Source organism: Myiozetetes cayanensis, unplaced genomic scaffold (genome assembly GCF_022539395.1).
Source record: "Myiozetetes cayanensis isolate MyiCay16 unplaced genomic scaffold, myiCay2020 scf24, whole genome shotgun sequence".
Classification (NCBI taxonomy): domain Eukaryota; kingdom Metazoa; phylum Chordata; class Aves; order Passeriformes; family Tyrannidae; genus Myiozetetes; species Myiozetetes cayanensis.
In genome coordinates, this window is record NW_026087456.1 from 635,735 (window position 1) to 650,797 (window position 15,063).

At 43.4% G+C, this 15,063-nt stretch overlaps 2 protein-coding genes and 1 long non-coding RNA gene across 8 annotated transcripts in view; 2 read left to right on the forward strand and 1 right to left on the reverse strand.

Annotated features, from left to right (window-relative positions):
* The window catches only part of MGARP (mitochondria localized glutamic acid rich protein), a 26,020-nt gene extending 20,013 nt beyond the window's left edge, over positions 1-6,007 (forward strand). The window contains exons 5-7 of one of the 4 annotated variants that reach the window (XM_050320520.1): positions 1,288-1,446; positions 2,175-2,223; positions 4,054-6,007. In XM_050320520.1, the coding sequence (XP_050176477.1) occupies positions 1,288-1,446; positions 2,175-2,221 (206 nt within the window). In that variant the 3' untranslated portion in view covers positions 2,222-2,223; positions 4,054-6,007. The remainder of the gene's footprint in view (positions 1-1,287; positions 1,447-2,174; positions 2,224-4,053) is intronic. The other 3 variants (XM_050320519.1, XM_050320522.1, XM_050320521.1) reach the window with 3 other exon arrangements.
* Positions 1-14,743, reverse strand: part of LOC126642683 (uncharacterized) — a 26,518-nt gene extending 11,775 nt beyond the window's left edge. For both annotated transcript variants that reach the window (XR_007629499.1, XR_007629500.1), the window contains exon 1: positions 14,578-14,743. This is a non-coding gene — a long non-coding RNA (uncharacterized LOC126642683). The remainder of the gene's footprint in view (positions 1-14,577) is intronic.
* The window catches only part of ELF2 (E74 like ETS transcription factor 2), a 34,882-nt gene continuing 33,478 nt past the window's right edge, over positions 13,660-15,063 (forward strand). Inside the window, exon 1 of one of the 2 annotated variants that reach the window (XM_050320508.1) lies at positions 13,660-13,780. The gene's annotated coding sequence lies outside the window, so the exon portion shown is untranslated. The remainder of the gene's footprint in view (positions 13,781-15,063) is intronic. The other variant, XM_050320507.1, reaches the window with a different exon arrangement.

Below are 15,063 nucleotides of genomic sequence, written 5' to 3' on the forward strand. Positions count from 1 at the left end.
ATATGTGACAAATAAACACACTTCCCATCCAAAGGAAATGAGGTTTTATTAAAAAGCAGGAAAGACCATGTTGCTTCCTCTACTTGCTTCCTGATCTACTCTTCTTAGTGCAAAAGAAATTAAAACATTCATGAGGAAAAAAAAAAAAAGTGCTATCAGCCAGAGAGTGAGTTTTTGGTAATATAAGCTGAATGTTTGATGCTACAAACTCTAACCCAGCAGCTTTTTACCATAGCAGATATATGGCATTACATCAAGCATTGCTTGCTGTAAAATATCTAAAGTTTCAAATATACTGTTTCAATTGCACGGCTGTTTCCTATAAAGACAAAGGTAGCAATTCCTGAATGTTTCTTTTTCAAAATGTTGTCAGTATTCTGAAAAGTGAAGTGAAATAGTTGATATACAGAATATGCTGTATTTAACTAGCTGCAGGGTAATATTTGGAAAAAGGCATGGGATGCTAGCTCTATAAAACTCCTATTTACTGCACTTATTGAGCTTCTGATGAAGCTGATTAGTTAACTGTATCTAACAGACAAGAAAGTCTCTGCAAACCTTATCCCACCGACCAGTTGAGGTATGTAACGTTGGAGACCTCTGACAGGAAGGCTCTAGAAGAACATGGTAAGGGAGAATTTACTCAGGTAAAATTTAACATGCAACTGCTGGGTGATGTGTTCACTCTCTCTGCAGAGCGTATCTGTAAAGAGATATATTACTTATTACAGAGTTTTTATACAGACAGATTGCTTTATGCTTAAAGGAGGCATTAAGAAATGGCTAGTTGGCAACCATGGAATTGCATCTTGAACCTTCTGTCTGATGTTAGGATATTTCTACATTAAAACTACCCATGGTTATGTGGAGTGTATATGTAACGTGTTGATCTGACCAGGATTATATCTCCATGGAAACTTTACCATTTACCTCTTGCGCATCATTAATAATTTGACAGAACTAAAAATTAAAACAACTCCCAACAGTATCTGCCAGAGAGAATGTATATGTTAGAGAGTACTTGTCTATGTCTATATGCGTGAAAATAGCTCAGGTTTATAGTTCTCTGCCCTAGAGCTGGAAAGAGTTAGACTTTCCCTGGAATTCCACTTGAGAAGTTTTATTTGCATGATAGAATTTAATCATCTGATAGATCCTGTTGTTTTCAGTTACTTCAAGCATGTATGTTAGGCAGGTCCTTCGTGCTTTGTGAGCCTTGACTACTCACCGTCATTTACTGTGGTGAATGGAAAGAGGAGACAATTATCTCTCTAATTTGATTCATAGAATCTGTGAGTGAAGTCTTGGATGTTGCAGCTTCTCCTGCCCTTGAGGAAAACTTAGACAGTGGCCAAGAAGGAGTAGCCTCAGCAGCTCAAGAGCTTTCTGACACAGCCTCTGAGAGCCAGGACGCTGATGCTGAGGAGTCGTGGCAAACTGCAGAAGGTGCAAGAGTACAGCTGGGTCTGAAATGCCTTGTCCCTGAAAAGCTGATGGCTGTGTGCACTGAACAGGCTGCAAGTGCATGCAGAGCTCAAGTTGGTGCAGTGTGGCTGCCCGTGCTGGCTGTGTTTGGCATCATAGTGTTAGCAGGAAATCTAGTTTTGAAATGATATGCTGTGCAGTAGGAACTTAGTTCTTAAGAACCTAGTTCTTAAGTTGGATCGTGGTGGTGTCTTGAACTCAGTACCCTGCTAAGTAAGTGGCTAGATGTGAACTTCATTAAGAACAAGAAATTCTCCCTGTGCTGCTTGTAACACATTTTTTTCAACATCTGACTTGATTTGAAAAATGGAATTTTCTAAAATTACATGGGTGTAAAGAAAAATATAGCTCATGTGGTATTAATAAACCTTGCAGTGTTTCAATGGAGCAATAAACAATCTTATATTATTGCTGTCGAAGCTGAATGATGTAACTGAATGCAAAGAAAAACGTGTGTTAAAGTCACTGTGGAGATTTTCAAAAGAGTTAGAAGTTTGGCCTCTAAACTCTTTTAAAACTAGAATCAAAAAGCTAAAAGAAAAAATGTCTGTATACTTAATATGACTTTGTGAATTGTATCCCTTTAGTCTAAACGATCCTTTAGACTAAAGGAAACAACTTACTTGACTATATGTCATCGAATAAGTTGTTTTCAATGTTTCTCACTGCTGTTTCATTTCCATTTTCAGTTTCTGAGGAGGAGAAGGCACCTGAAGAATCTGCTAAAGACTCCTAAAGGTACACAGTACAGTTGCAGCACGTGGTTTCCTGCTCTTCACCTATTTTTTTTTTCTCAGGTAGTGGCAATTTGCAGCATGTGATAAGTCTGCACATGCACGGTGATGGTGAATTTGTATTTCTGCTCCCAACAAAAAAAGAACTTTACTGAAGTATTTCTTAATTTTGGGGAACCATTCCTGGCATCTTTTAGAGGCTCAGGAGCAAAACTTTCCTATCTCAATTGTCATTCTGGGTATTTATTTATAGCTTTATCTTAGTCCAATGAAAACTGAAGAAAGACCTGAGAATTGTAGCTTTCTTCTAGGCAAAAAATATTCTTTGGGCTTTTGGTTTAAATTATATAGCTACTGGACTTATGAGTTATTGGTCTGTACAACAGAGCAACAGCCTTCTGGACTGTTTTATTTTAAATACAGTTTTTCACAATTAATATGTCTGCACTTTTAGTTTGTGCTAATGAAAATTACTGAATATAATACTCATTCTGTTTTGCCAGTGTCTTTGTCAGTTGGTTGTTTGGGTTTTTTTTCATTGTCAGAAAAGTTGTGCCTCTCAAGGTTGCTATTTTTGCTCAAAGTGAAAGCCAAGGGTACCTGAGGGTATCACATCAGAAAACCAAGTTAGCAACAAATTCTCTCCACTCTGGAACATATAAATGCAGTGATATAGAGAAAGAAATTGAGTTAAGAGTCTTTTTTTGTTCTCTTGTAAACATCTGGCAACCCCACAAATTGTCTCATTGCTATTCCAGGTTTTCATTTAGACAACAAATACCCAATACAGCCCATTCAATTAATGAAGGCAGAGACAGTAACTGAAAAGGGTGGAAGGGGTAGGGAAGGCAAGCTGTGGGAAGCACCTTTGATGGAGCAAATTGAAAATAGATGAGAAAATAGATTAATCTGCCACCAGAATAGAGGTCCACTGAGTTCTGCTTAAACCACTTGGACTATTTTTGACAAAAAAATTACTTTTTATGGGTATAGCATCACAAGGTTACAAAAGGGTCTGTTATTGAGTTCCAATTTGATCTTGTTGGGGGTGGGGAAGAGATTTATAAAACATTTTACTACTTAGTGCTGGAAGATTACTGCCTGTCATTTTACCATTGTAGAAGTCAAGAACCACATCGCATTCCCAGTCAGGAAGGAATACATTCTTCCTTTTTTTTGTGTGTGTGTTTGTTTTGATTGTGAGCACTTTGGAGTATGGAGCGCAACTTCTGCGTTGAAAACATCATACTTTCTAGGGGATTCAAGGCAAAGGAAAAGAAACGAAAAGAATGTTGATGTGAGAATAAAATCACCATCCAGTTAACTTTTTAAAAAATACCAATTATTTGGGGAAGGGACAGAAGTAGTAGCAATGGATTAAATCCTCAGATAAAGCCTTAAGTTGCTGCTGAGAGTGCGCCAGAGTAAGGGTGTACAGTTCTACTGCGTGTGGCTGTCGGCCGCAAACTGACACTGCTATGGAGCTAATTATATCAGTAATCTCAGCAAACACAATTGGTTTACTCTGTTCTTAAAGTTAAGCGAGTAGCTATTTGTGGAAGTAAGACTTAGTGGAATGTGTCCAGCACACAGGTAAATTCACTTGTACCTGAGCAATGCGGATGAAGATTCGGGGTTCCTTGAAATCGGGCTTTATCGGTGGAAACAGAGCAAGTTTTCACGAGCCATCAGATAAGCATGATTTACAGAGCAGTAATGGTTATATGCTGTAATTCACTCAGCTGATAACCCACAGTCAAATTTACAGTGTGCTTGGAATGTTTGGTCGTGGTCTGTTGCTAAACATCATTTCTTGTTGCTTCCTCTAAACCAGGTTCTTTTTTCTGTTCCCCAGTAAGCAGTGCTGAAGCCTTTGAAAAGTTTAACGGAAATATTTGTGGCAATCAACCGGCTGATTCCTGTGTGAAACCTCATACTCTTCCTTGGAGACATAAAAGAAACTGTGCAGTTTGTCATGCCACACACCCCTCATTAGGACCAGTATTCAGTGCTGCAGCAGATGAGATTTAAGTTGCTTAGAGAGACGCTTCTGTGATTAACATCTCTGCTGTAGAAAGTAGCATCCAGTCAAAGCACCACTCAGCATGTCCTAAATACGTGTGCTAAGAGAAGCAGTAGACTTAACTAAACCATGCCAGGTGAACTCCTTCTAGGTCTTTTGTTGTCTCAATTTCTTACTTTTGGTCCAAACTGCTGTGCATAGTTATTCCATTGTAACATTCCATGCTAAAATGTAAGTAAAAGGCTTTAAAGTCAAGTCAAAATCTTCTAAAAATTACCCGTTAGCATTTTTAAACTGGATCATGGGGAAAACAGCAACCTGTTTGCTCCCACGTTTGGATTTACGACTGTAAGCATAGGACATCTGGCTGTACAAGATCTAATTTTCCCCCTGCGTAAACATTTCAGATACTACCCTTTCTTGTACAATAATATCCAGGACTAAACATTTTTAAGGCTCCTTCTTTGGGAAGAAAACCTATTTGCAAGTGCTATCACTGAGTACTTTATAGGACGACAATCAAAATAACACCGGTTGATGTTATTCATCGTGGATTGAAGTGGTGGCTCCTGCCTTGGGGATGCTGGGCTCTGCTCCTACCAAATCTCAAAATCCCCATGGAAGGCTATGCAACAGGTGTTCAAACGGACAAGGATTCTTAGGGACTAAGAAAGAGCAGAATAGATAAATAATCTTGTGTTCTTAGTACTAACTTGATAAAGAGTACATCTGTTATGAATAATGGATTTGTATGACACTGTTCTCCTAACCCTCCATCGTGCTACGTGCATGAGTGTGCATCTAAGACAAAATGCTGAGACCCATTACAGCTACCACAGAACGGCAACAATTCTAAACCAGGGCCAAATAAGGTATATTATATACTATTTGTATAGAAAGTGTGCTTTATAAGGTGTATCTGACTCTTCTCTCTTCAAGCAGAACACTGGAAAATGTTTAAAAGGGAAATGACGGCATTATGACATTGGCACAAAGCAACACATGCTGCTTCCCCCATCGTAAAGCAAATTATAATACTGTTCCAACAAAAATATAGCCTGTTGCCCCTGGACCTGCTTAGGAATAACTGGAATAATGCAGAGGCAAAAACAGGCTCCTGAGCTTCAAGAAGACATACGACGGCCTTCTGCTTCCAGGATAAAGCCTCTGTGATTAAAAGCAATTTTTGTAGACAAAGCTGCTGGAATAAAGGTCTTAGACTGATATTTCGTTGGATAAGGGTCTCTCTTTATTTATCTGATAGATTAAACATCCTGGGAAGGATGCATACTCTTATATGTTCTATTTCTTAATTGTTACTGACTCCCAGTGAAAATTGAAAGAAAGAAGCTGTTTTTCTGCTGCAAGCAGTAGGGTTTCCGAAATTGTAGGCTTTGCTGAATGGCCATTTATCTCTGGAACTGCTCTGGTACATGGCAAAATATGTTAGCCCTTTGGAACAGCTGCCTAAAGGGTTGAATCACAAACTGTGGTGAGCTTTCCAAAGCTTTTAATCCCTCCAATTTGAAATAAAATTGAGTGCCAGGATAACTTTATGTCAGGGATCCTCTTTTTAATTTGTTTTGTTTGTGTTTTTTTTTAATTTAAAAAAAAAAGAAAAGAAAAAGAAAAAAAGAAGACACTACTTTTGAAAGCCAAAGGAACTAGGAATATATTATGAACTCTAGCTGTGATGAGATGTAGCACAGCATGGTCTGCTTCAGCTCTTCGATTATCCTAGATTAAAAACAGAGATATTTTGCAATGGAGCCCCTGGTGGTCTAGTGGTAAAGGCGCGGCGCTGTCACCGCCGAGACCCGGGTTCGATTCCCGGTCAGGGCCACTCCCGGGCAGGTGGAGCTCGTTAGCCCTTAAAGGCAACCCACCTACGTCCTAAGGACCTCGCTGCCACCGTCCAAGCTCGCTTGGCCCCGGCAGATGAACCTTAGGATTAAAGGGCGGGCTCAGTTCCGCGCACACTGTGTCTCACCTAAAAAATCCAATGCGCAGGCTGGAAGGTGTAAAGACCTTCCCAGATCTTCACTCGTGAAGACTGGCCATTATATTTTGCAATTCACGGAGGTGTGGCCATCGTTTATTATTTTTGTCAGTTTTGCTGATGTCGAGTCTAATTACCACATAAATGAATATTTCTCTGTCCTTCACCTTCAAAAAAGTGAATTTTTGAGTTGCTGCACAAAGGTTGTGATGAACCATAGGAAATGCTGAAAGGGTATTGTTGAAATGGCTCGTTAAGGTAAGCAAGGCCACAGCAGAGAACAGACAAAACACAAGACTAAAGGAGACGGGAGCAAAGGTTTGTTCTCGAGAATACACTTCAAAGGCCGAAGTAAAACTTGAGATTCACAGATTTGTCCAAATTGCATGTTTCTCCTTTGCTGTCAGCAAGTATCTGTGAAAACAGCTGGCAAAGCATTTCACCTCCCTCTAGCACTGGTTATCGTGAAGGGGGACAGCCTGCTGCTGCTGCTGCCAGCTGAAAATTCTGGAGACAGATGAAGTCCATCTAACCAGCTTCAGGTTTACTCTTTGCCTGTGTTGATGTAAATAAATATAGAGTTTCAATTCTATATTAATTTGCTTCTTCAAAACTAAAGGCAATTACTTAAAAAGATAGTTCAAACTACAAGTTGGTACTCAATACTTGGACAATCTGAGAGTGAAATACTTTAATCAAGATTTGTTGTGCCTGTGCAGCAAAACTTTGATGATGTGATAAGATACTACTTTTTATCTGCTTTTCTGGGGGAAAAAACCCCAACCAAACAAACCAAAACCAACCAAAAAGAAAACCAAAAAACACCCCAAAACCCACCCCAAAAAACCCCAAAGACAAAACCCCAGTGAACTCCAACCAAGCCGAGAATATGCTGTGATTTTTTCCCTCACCTGTTGGCCTCTCTCCCTCAAACATTTTGAACCACAAAGCCACCCCAACTTCTGTTTTACCAGACTGGTGGGAGGGACACAGGTTTCCTACCAGCTGAGTGATGACTGAGAAGATCAGTAGCTAAAATAAGTTACTTGTTGTGTTTTTCAGCAGAAAAGCAAATTTATGATGCACCTCTGCAGCACTGGCTCCAATCAGCTACTGTAGTTGCCGTTTGCTCTCTGCAGGTGCTAAGCAGCGCTGCAGGAGAGCGCTGAGAGGATACAGCCACATACGGGGTGAGAGAAGACAAGCACGAACAGGAAGAATTTTGTGTGACAGGACACGGGAGCTCACTTCGTCTGCTGCACGTGGGTTAGCTCATTTCCAAGGAGTGCCAGCCCTATTGCCACACAGACAATTCTGCTCCTGGGGAAGCTATTTCTTGGTTGTGTGCTTTTCTTTCTTGTCCTGCTCTTGTCCTGCTGCAGAAGATGGAAGCTGTGCAGGATGATGGAATTTAATTCTGTCCTAGAGTGATGGGCATCGAATGTTACCATGGGTAACTGGGTTCTCCTGCATTCTGGGCTTTACTCCTTTGTTTGGGATGCTGCAGGAGATGTTGCCTCCTCCAACTTTATTGGAGGGGGAGAAGGGCTAAAACTAGAGGTTTCTATGCTGGAGTTATTCCTGCTATTTGCTTTAACTACAGGTAATTAAACAGGTTGTAGAAACAGCATGATTTGCTTGTCATTCAGGTGTCTGCAGGTGTTCTGCACTTCCTCTTGACATTTTACCGAACTCAAATGATGGCTGTAGCAAGCTCTGAAAGGCTGTTTGTGATTAATGCTTAACAGCTCCTGCATAGCAAACAAACAGGGAGCTTCTGAGGAATAGAAGACTCTTCTTCACGTGGTCGATTAATTATTTGCATCAGCTTCATGTGCAGATCCAGTCTCTTAATTACCTAAAAATCTCGAGGATTTTAGTGATAGTTTTCCTTATTTTAAAACCTTCATGACTTAGTGATCTTCCAAAAGGTATCTGTGTGAGCTCTGCTTGTGCCTTGGGAAAAGTGTTCTACATTGCTGTGGTTTCTGTGTTTCATCTCAGGAAGTTCAGCTGCCTGTGCCTTCCCTTGTCAGTTCAGCAGTGACTGTGGTATGCAATGCAATTAAATTAAAGTGGAAAATACAGAGAATAAGTGGAAGATGAGAGACGGTAATAAGTATCCAGCTCATATTTCCCCTTTCCCTTTCTCTCTCTGTAATTAAATTAAATTACTGAGGTCCGTAGAGATTCATCGATCAACTTCCCATAATGAGATTTTTTTTCCCTGGCTTCTTTCTTCCTGCATACTACTTCTTTCTCGGTAGTTACTTGGAAATTTTATTCTCCAGTGAGGGCTAATTGAGAATAATTAACCACTGGACAGCATGCACTGACATTATCAAGCAGAAGAGGGCAGTAAATCAAAAGTAGTACAATTGCTAAAACCTGGAACAGAGAAAGAATCCCTCATCCCCAAAACCTGGAGTTGAACAATATAAGAAGAAATAAATGATGTATGCTTTTTTTCCACTGGAGAAAATTTGCTTGATTTTTTTTTTTTTAAATTGTCGTTTGGAGAAAATCCAAATCATACAGATACTTTTCATTCCACTGTTTTAGTAGGTGCCTAATTTCCAACGCAAAGTATTTGGTGCCGAGGCTCTTACAATCCAGGAGCCAAACCTGGAGTGAATGCTCAAGGCTTGGTAGTTCTTGCCAATGGGAACACAATGAAGCTGGATGTGAATGACTTTATTTCCATTTGAATTATTAATGAAATTCTATAAAATCAAAATCACTGCAGTCTCACCCCTTTTCACTTACTACAAGTATCAGCAGCAGAAGGAAGTTACACAAACTATTCATTCCTAGTTATAAAAGAAGAGAGAAGGACTTTGAAGTGTCTGAAGTTGTTACCTTATGAGAAAAACCTTAATAGCTTGATTTCCACCTCCTGCCCATTCCCTTTCAGCACGTCTCTTCTCAGAATCTTGTGTTCTGTACCAGTTCTGAGATATCCTCACTCAGCCCCATCCATGTGAAGACATTTGCTATTTGCAGATCTTGGCTGTTCCTAAATGAAAAGTAGTTTTCAATGCTGAAATATTATGCTATGAAAAGACAAATATGCCTTTGAGGGCAATTTTTTTTTTTTTTTTTTACTTTTTCTTTAAATCAAACTAGGTTAGTCTCTGTGAAACACCATCATTTCCAAAGGGTTTCCCTGTATAAGAAGGGTCCCTTGTGAGCATTTTGCTTTCTGCTACATCTAAATTAAGAAAACATATATGCCATGTACATTCTATGTATTTTTGAGTGAAAATGAGGTTAAGTCCTCTTCCACACTTATTCTTTTTTTTCCTAAAATATTGTAACTGCTGTATTTTAAAGCCTATCTAATAGGCAGCAACAAACCACTTCTTCCTTTATTTCTGTGTAATTCTTTCTATCTTAAAAATGAGACAAATTTATCCATGACTAAATCCTGCCTGAAACAGGCTTGTTTCAGCACTGCATCACTCCCCTGCTCTAATCACATAACTCCCATGTAATTAGTGGTGTTACAACCCTTGCTGAGGATCAGAAGCTTCTCATGCTCACCTGCTTTACAAGCAAAGTAGCATTGCAGCTTTAAGGAAAGGAGAGGGTGTTCTTGGGTTTTGTTTTTGTTTGAGGTTTTGTTTTGTTTTGTTTTATTTTCTTCTAACTTGCATGCTACTAAGAGAAAATTATAAAGATGATGGTGAATTCAGAAAGGATTAGGCTTAGACATGCAATTTAAAGGCCTTTACTGTAAAATATAAGCTGCTTTAGTAGCATACATTATGAATAAAATCCAGGGGGTAGGTAGGAAGTTTAAGTAAATTTGAGTTAAGCTGCCACTAGTCATGGGTCTTCATAGCACAGAAAATTTGCAACAAGTCTGAAACTTTGCCTTAATTTTGCTGGATCTGGAATTCTTCACAGATGGCACCTTTGTGTATCTGATATTTATCCTTGGCAAAAGAAATATGCAAATCAACAGATCTACAGACCTCAAATTAGGTCCCATACCCCTGCAAAAATAACTCCAAAAGCTAATTGGAACTAGACAGTCTTTAATGTCCCTTTCAACCCAAACCATTATACGATTCCATTACTTGGGGAAACACTTATCCCTTTGTCATGTAAGAAACAGATATCCAGTGGCCCTTTCTGGACTCAGCGTTTGCAGTGTTGCCTGAGATTGGTACTAAAGATCTGTTCCAGTTATCAGTAGTGTGTCAAAGTAGCCACCTCCATTTGGGATCTGTCCAACTTGGTCCAAACAGAAAACCCTTTTCTGCAACTGGGGTATAGTAACTCAAGAATGGGACTCTGTCCAGACTATTCCTGGTTCTTACCATTCCGAGTGATATTTTTCCACCAGCAATAATCTTTGAGCTCTCAGCTCATGATGTAATACGTTTTGGTTTGTTGTGGTTTTTTTGTTTGTTTGTTTGTTTGTTTGTTTGTTTTTTTCCTGTGAGGGCCCGATAGAGTCTTAGGCTTAATCTTTTATGAAAGCAAGGCCACTCAAGTGTTTCAGATTTGTGCTACTGAAGAGAGCGCTTCTGAGACAAACACATGCAACAAAATATCCATCCCAAATAGCCCGTCCGGAATTTCCTTAAGAGTGAGCACATCAAGTCAAGACTAATTAAGCACTAAAGACAAAACTGACAGCACTTAGGTCTGCCAGGCTGCAAGAAAATTGTCATGGAGCGCTAAAACTCCCACACAGCTGGACATATTTCCAGTCTGTAACAAGGCAATTTTTGCCAGGAACTCTTTAATCTCTTCCTCCCAATACCCCACCTTTTCCTTGACTTGTTCTTTACTTCCATTTATTTTATACTGTCATCTGTTATCTCAGATCTACGCCCAAGGCCTATAAAACACAAGCTTCCATCATCCACTGCCAACGAGATTTTAACTTCACAACTTTGTTACTCTTTTTAATATACAATTTGCATGCCAGCACATTAAAAATAATTATATTTTCTAATGTGCAAACACTGAACACTATTCTATAATTTCTAGCAGCAACATGGATGTCAGCTACTTTGTTAATAAATGAGAACTTTTGTACCCATCTAGTTTGAGCCTTGCTTTTAAAGGCCAACAAAAGATCTAAAAGCGTTACCTCTTGTCTCTTAAAGACCAGACAGACAACTGAAATTTCTTATTGGTTAATGTAAACTAATAGCAAAATCTGTAATTGATGACATCCAAGTGTATGCCTTATTACATATCTGGCAGGCTTAGTGTGTAGTAGAAGCTCAATATTGTTACTATGCGTGCTTTATTACAAACTGACAGCTAATTTAACTTTACACCTCAGCAGTGACCACTTACATAAGAGGCTGCTGGTTGCACCATCTATTATTAGTAATGCCTGACATGTTTTTGGAAAGAAAGAACCACCAATGTTTCCATGCTTCAGGGCACAGGATTGATATTTTTAGGGTTACCTTTATTGTCAGGGAGATATTGGTGCCATCTCTGAGGAAAATAACTGCCTGTGTTTATATATCCTGAGAACTCAAATTGTATGTGACCTGTAAAAGTCAGTCAGATGCCAGGGCCTTAAGAACCCTAAAAGATTTTATTTCCTTAGGAAAGGAAGCTGATGCCCTGAAAAGGCAGAGGAAAGAAATACTCTCTTCAGATGCATAAGGAAGAGGAGCCAGAGCTCTGGAGCAGCGGGTGGTAACATGCCGAAGGCAGAAACTGAGGACTGGAAATCAGACTTGGTGTAGGAGGAGATGCACAGGAGTGCCAAGGGAGCAGTAGTGCAAGTGATCAGATGGAAACTGAGATGCAGCAGAGAGGTACTTTTGCACACAGATGCACGTGAGGAGCATGTGTATGTGACTGTAGTGCCTGAGTGCACTGCTCAGGGCCAAGGGCTCCTGTTAGAAGGAGCAAGTCAGACTCCTGCAGCGTACAGGCACAGCGGGGCCGGAATCAGTCTGAACAGAAACCTTCATCCTAGAGCTCCTTACAGCAAGTGGCTTCGCAATGCAGAAAGTCTCCTTGGCAGTGGAGGTTTTTCCTGGCATAATGGTAAAAGCCCAATATTTGCAAAGGAGAAGACCAATTCTATTAAAAACTGCAGACCAGGCTGGATCAAGACAGTCTTAAATATATACTTGCTTTGTGAGCAGAGTCTGAACATGGTGTCTCGTACTGTCAAGGGGATAACAAAAACTGCATTATGAGTTTGGCTGGCTTCAAAACCACATACTCTAAAAGACACCCGTGACTGGGTAAAACTGGAAAGCAACACTTCAGCATTGCCCTGGCAGGTCACTGCCTGGAGTTGGTTCTATAGGCCTGAGGCTCCACAGCTGATCACGTTGCAAAATGTGGAATATGCAAAAATCTTCTTAGGAAAGGGTATTTGTTGATGTTTGATTTTTGTATACTTTCAGACCTAATCAATAAGAAGTGAGATTTAACCTGTGGAACAGAGAGCAGCTAACAAGCTCTAAGTAATGTCCATGTGTTAGAAAAGCAAATTACTTGCTGACAGAATTGCTTTTTTAAAGTTTAGGGGTTGACATGCTTCAATGGCCTCAGACCTAGCGGGAGGTTAAGCAAAACTTGGGAAGGAGGACGTAACGCAAAGACGTGGACACAAAGATGCAGAATTTATGGGCCATCTGGCAGAACTCCCAAGATAAGGAAGAAACTAATAAACCCAACCCAGCAACTGTGTTGGAATCAGCTGCGACCGGGTAAAAGGTAATTCCGGCAGGGGGAGATGGGAACCACCGACTCACGGACCCCCGACCCAAGAAACCCACCCACCCAAGAGAAGAGAAAGACTGAGCAAGAGGACTAACTAGTACGAGAAGAGAGAATCGTTAACCAATAGGAGATAGAGAACTGTGCAACTTGTAGCCAAAGAACACTAATTCCTTTGTCTGCTAAAATGCACACACAGTAAAAGCTTTTAATAGCCGGGGATGTTCGTTCTGCGGAAACCTCCACCTCGCAGAATAAACAGCCTATCCTTCCTACACCAGACCCTGCGTTTACAGAGCTCCTGGAACCGGCGGCAACCAGACACACGGACAGCTCGTTCTGTCCGTGAGGAGGGGGAGACCCCCGCGGCCGCGGCGCTGCCAGCGACCTCTGGGCGCAGGCACCTGCTCCGGCACGGGGCTGAGGGGGGAGACCCCCGGGGTAGCCAGCGGGAGCCTCGATGCCGCTCAGCCTCGCCCTTTGTGGCCCGGAGCGGAGGGGAACGGGCGGGCACCGCGACCGCAGGGACTCCCCCAGTGCCGCCGCCGCCGCCGCTCCCTCAGGAGCGCTCCGTTCCCGTGCCCGTTCCCGTGCCCGCCGGGCCCGCGCAGGCGCGGAGCGGCCCCGCCTGCCCGCAGCGCCCCCGCGCGCCCGGCGCTGGCGCGGGGGCCGGGCCGGGCCGGGCAGGTCGCGCCGCTGCGCCCCCGCCCCTCCCGCCCCGGCCCGGCCCCGGCCCGGCCCGGCTCTGCCTGGGCGGCGCCCGCCGCCTCCCGCTCTGCCGGCCTGCGCGGCCCCACGGGTGCGGCCTCCGCCCGCACGGACACGGTAGGGCGCGGCGAGCCGCCGGCTCCGGCTCCTGCCGCTGACAGGCGGCCCTGCGCGGGGAGGGGCGGCCGCGCTGCGCGGGGGCCGTGAGGGGCGGCCGGGGCACGGGGTCGCTCCGGCGGCACCTCCCGCCCCCGCCCTGCCCTGCCGTGCCCTGCCTTGCCCCGCCGCACTTTCGGTTCCGCGCGGGGCGCGGCGGGGCGGCCGCGGGGCCGGAGGGGCCGCCCCGGGTCGCTCCTTCAGCCCGCGGGGTCCGCGCCCGGCGGCGGGGCGGGCGGTGCCCGCCGGCTGTCAGTGTAAACACCGCTCCGGGGCGGCCGCGGCCTCCCCGGCCGGGCTCGCAGCGCCCCGGGCCGGGCTGTGCGCGGGTGGGCGGCGGGAAGGGGGAGGCGGCCGGGGCAGCGGCAGGGGGGCAGAGCGTTGTTTACACGGGGTGCCGTGAGAACATGGCAGCCCGGGCGGGCGGGCCGCTCGCTGTCATGCGTGTGTGTGTGTGTGTGTGTGTCTGTGTGTGTGCTCGCTCGCTCTGCCCGGCCCCGGGATCGGCGCCCAGCACCCCGCGCCGCTCCCACCCTGCATAAAGGGCCGGAGTCCGGCGTCTTCGTCGTTGTGCCGTGAGCCCAGTCCGTGTTTATCTGTTACCCTTTTTGGCCGTGTTCCCTCTTGTCTCTCTGGCCACTTAACTAATTCGGTTCTTCGCTCTGCACGCTCCCTCCCCTTACGGCTAGGCACTGTCATCTTCCTTGTCGCTCTTCTATAATCGTTTAACTTCTTTAGCCAAGGCAGCAAAACCTTACCTTACACACGGGGCCAATTCGCGAGGACGGTTCTGGGTCTGATCCGAAGTCCTCTGTTCCCCCTTCTACTTTCACTCCACCTCTGACAGTGGACGGGATCGGTTGCTTTAGGAAAGGTTCTGGGAACAGGATGGTTGTTTTGTGTGGCACTATCGGTGACGTACCCTTTATATACTCTTTTTCTGAAACGGTGTCTCAGGTTTCAGTAATACCTGGGTCAGAAGGTCCCTAAACTTTAGACTGTTACGCGTGTCTTTGTGTTCGACAGTCTCATAAGCCATTCAGGAGCTTCACCTCTATAAAGCTGTTGGACTTAAATCTTACAAGTTTTTTGACCTCCAGAATATCCCAGGAAAGCTAATTACGGAATTTGCACTCACTTTTAGTGCGTGTATTGGTGTTTTTTTGTTGTTGTTGTTTTTTAAACCCACATCCTCACAATTTAATTTAATCGTCTCTGTTCCTTTATTATGTAAAACGATGAAC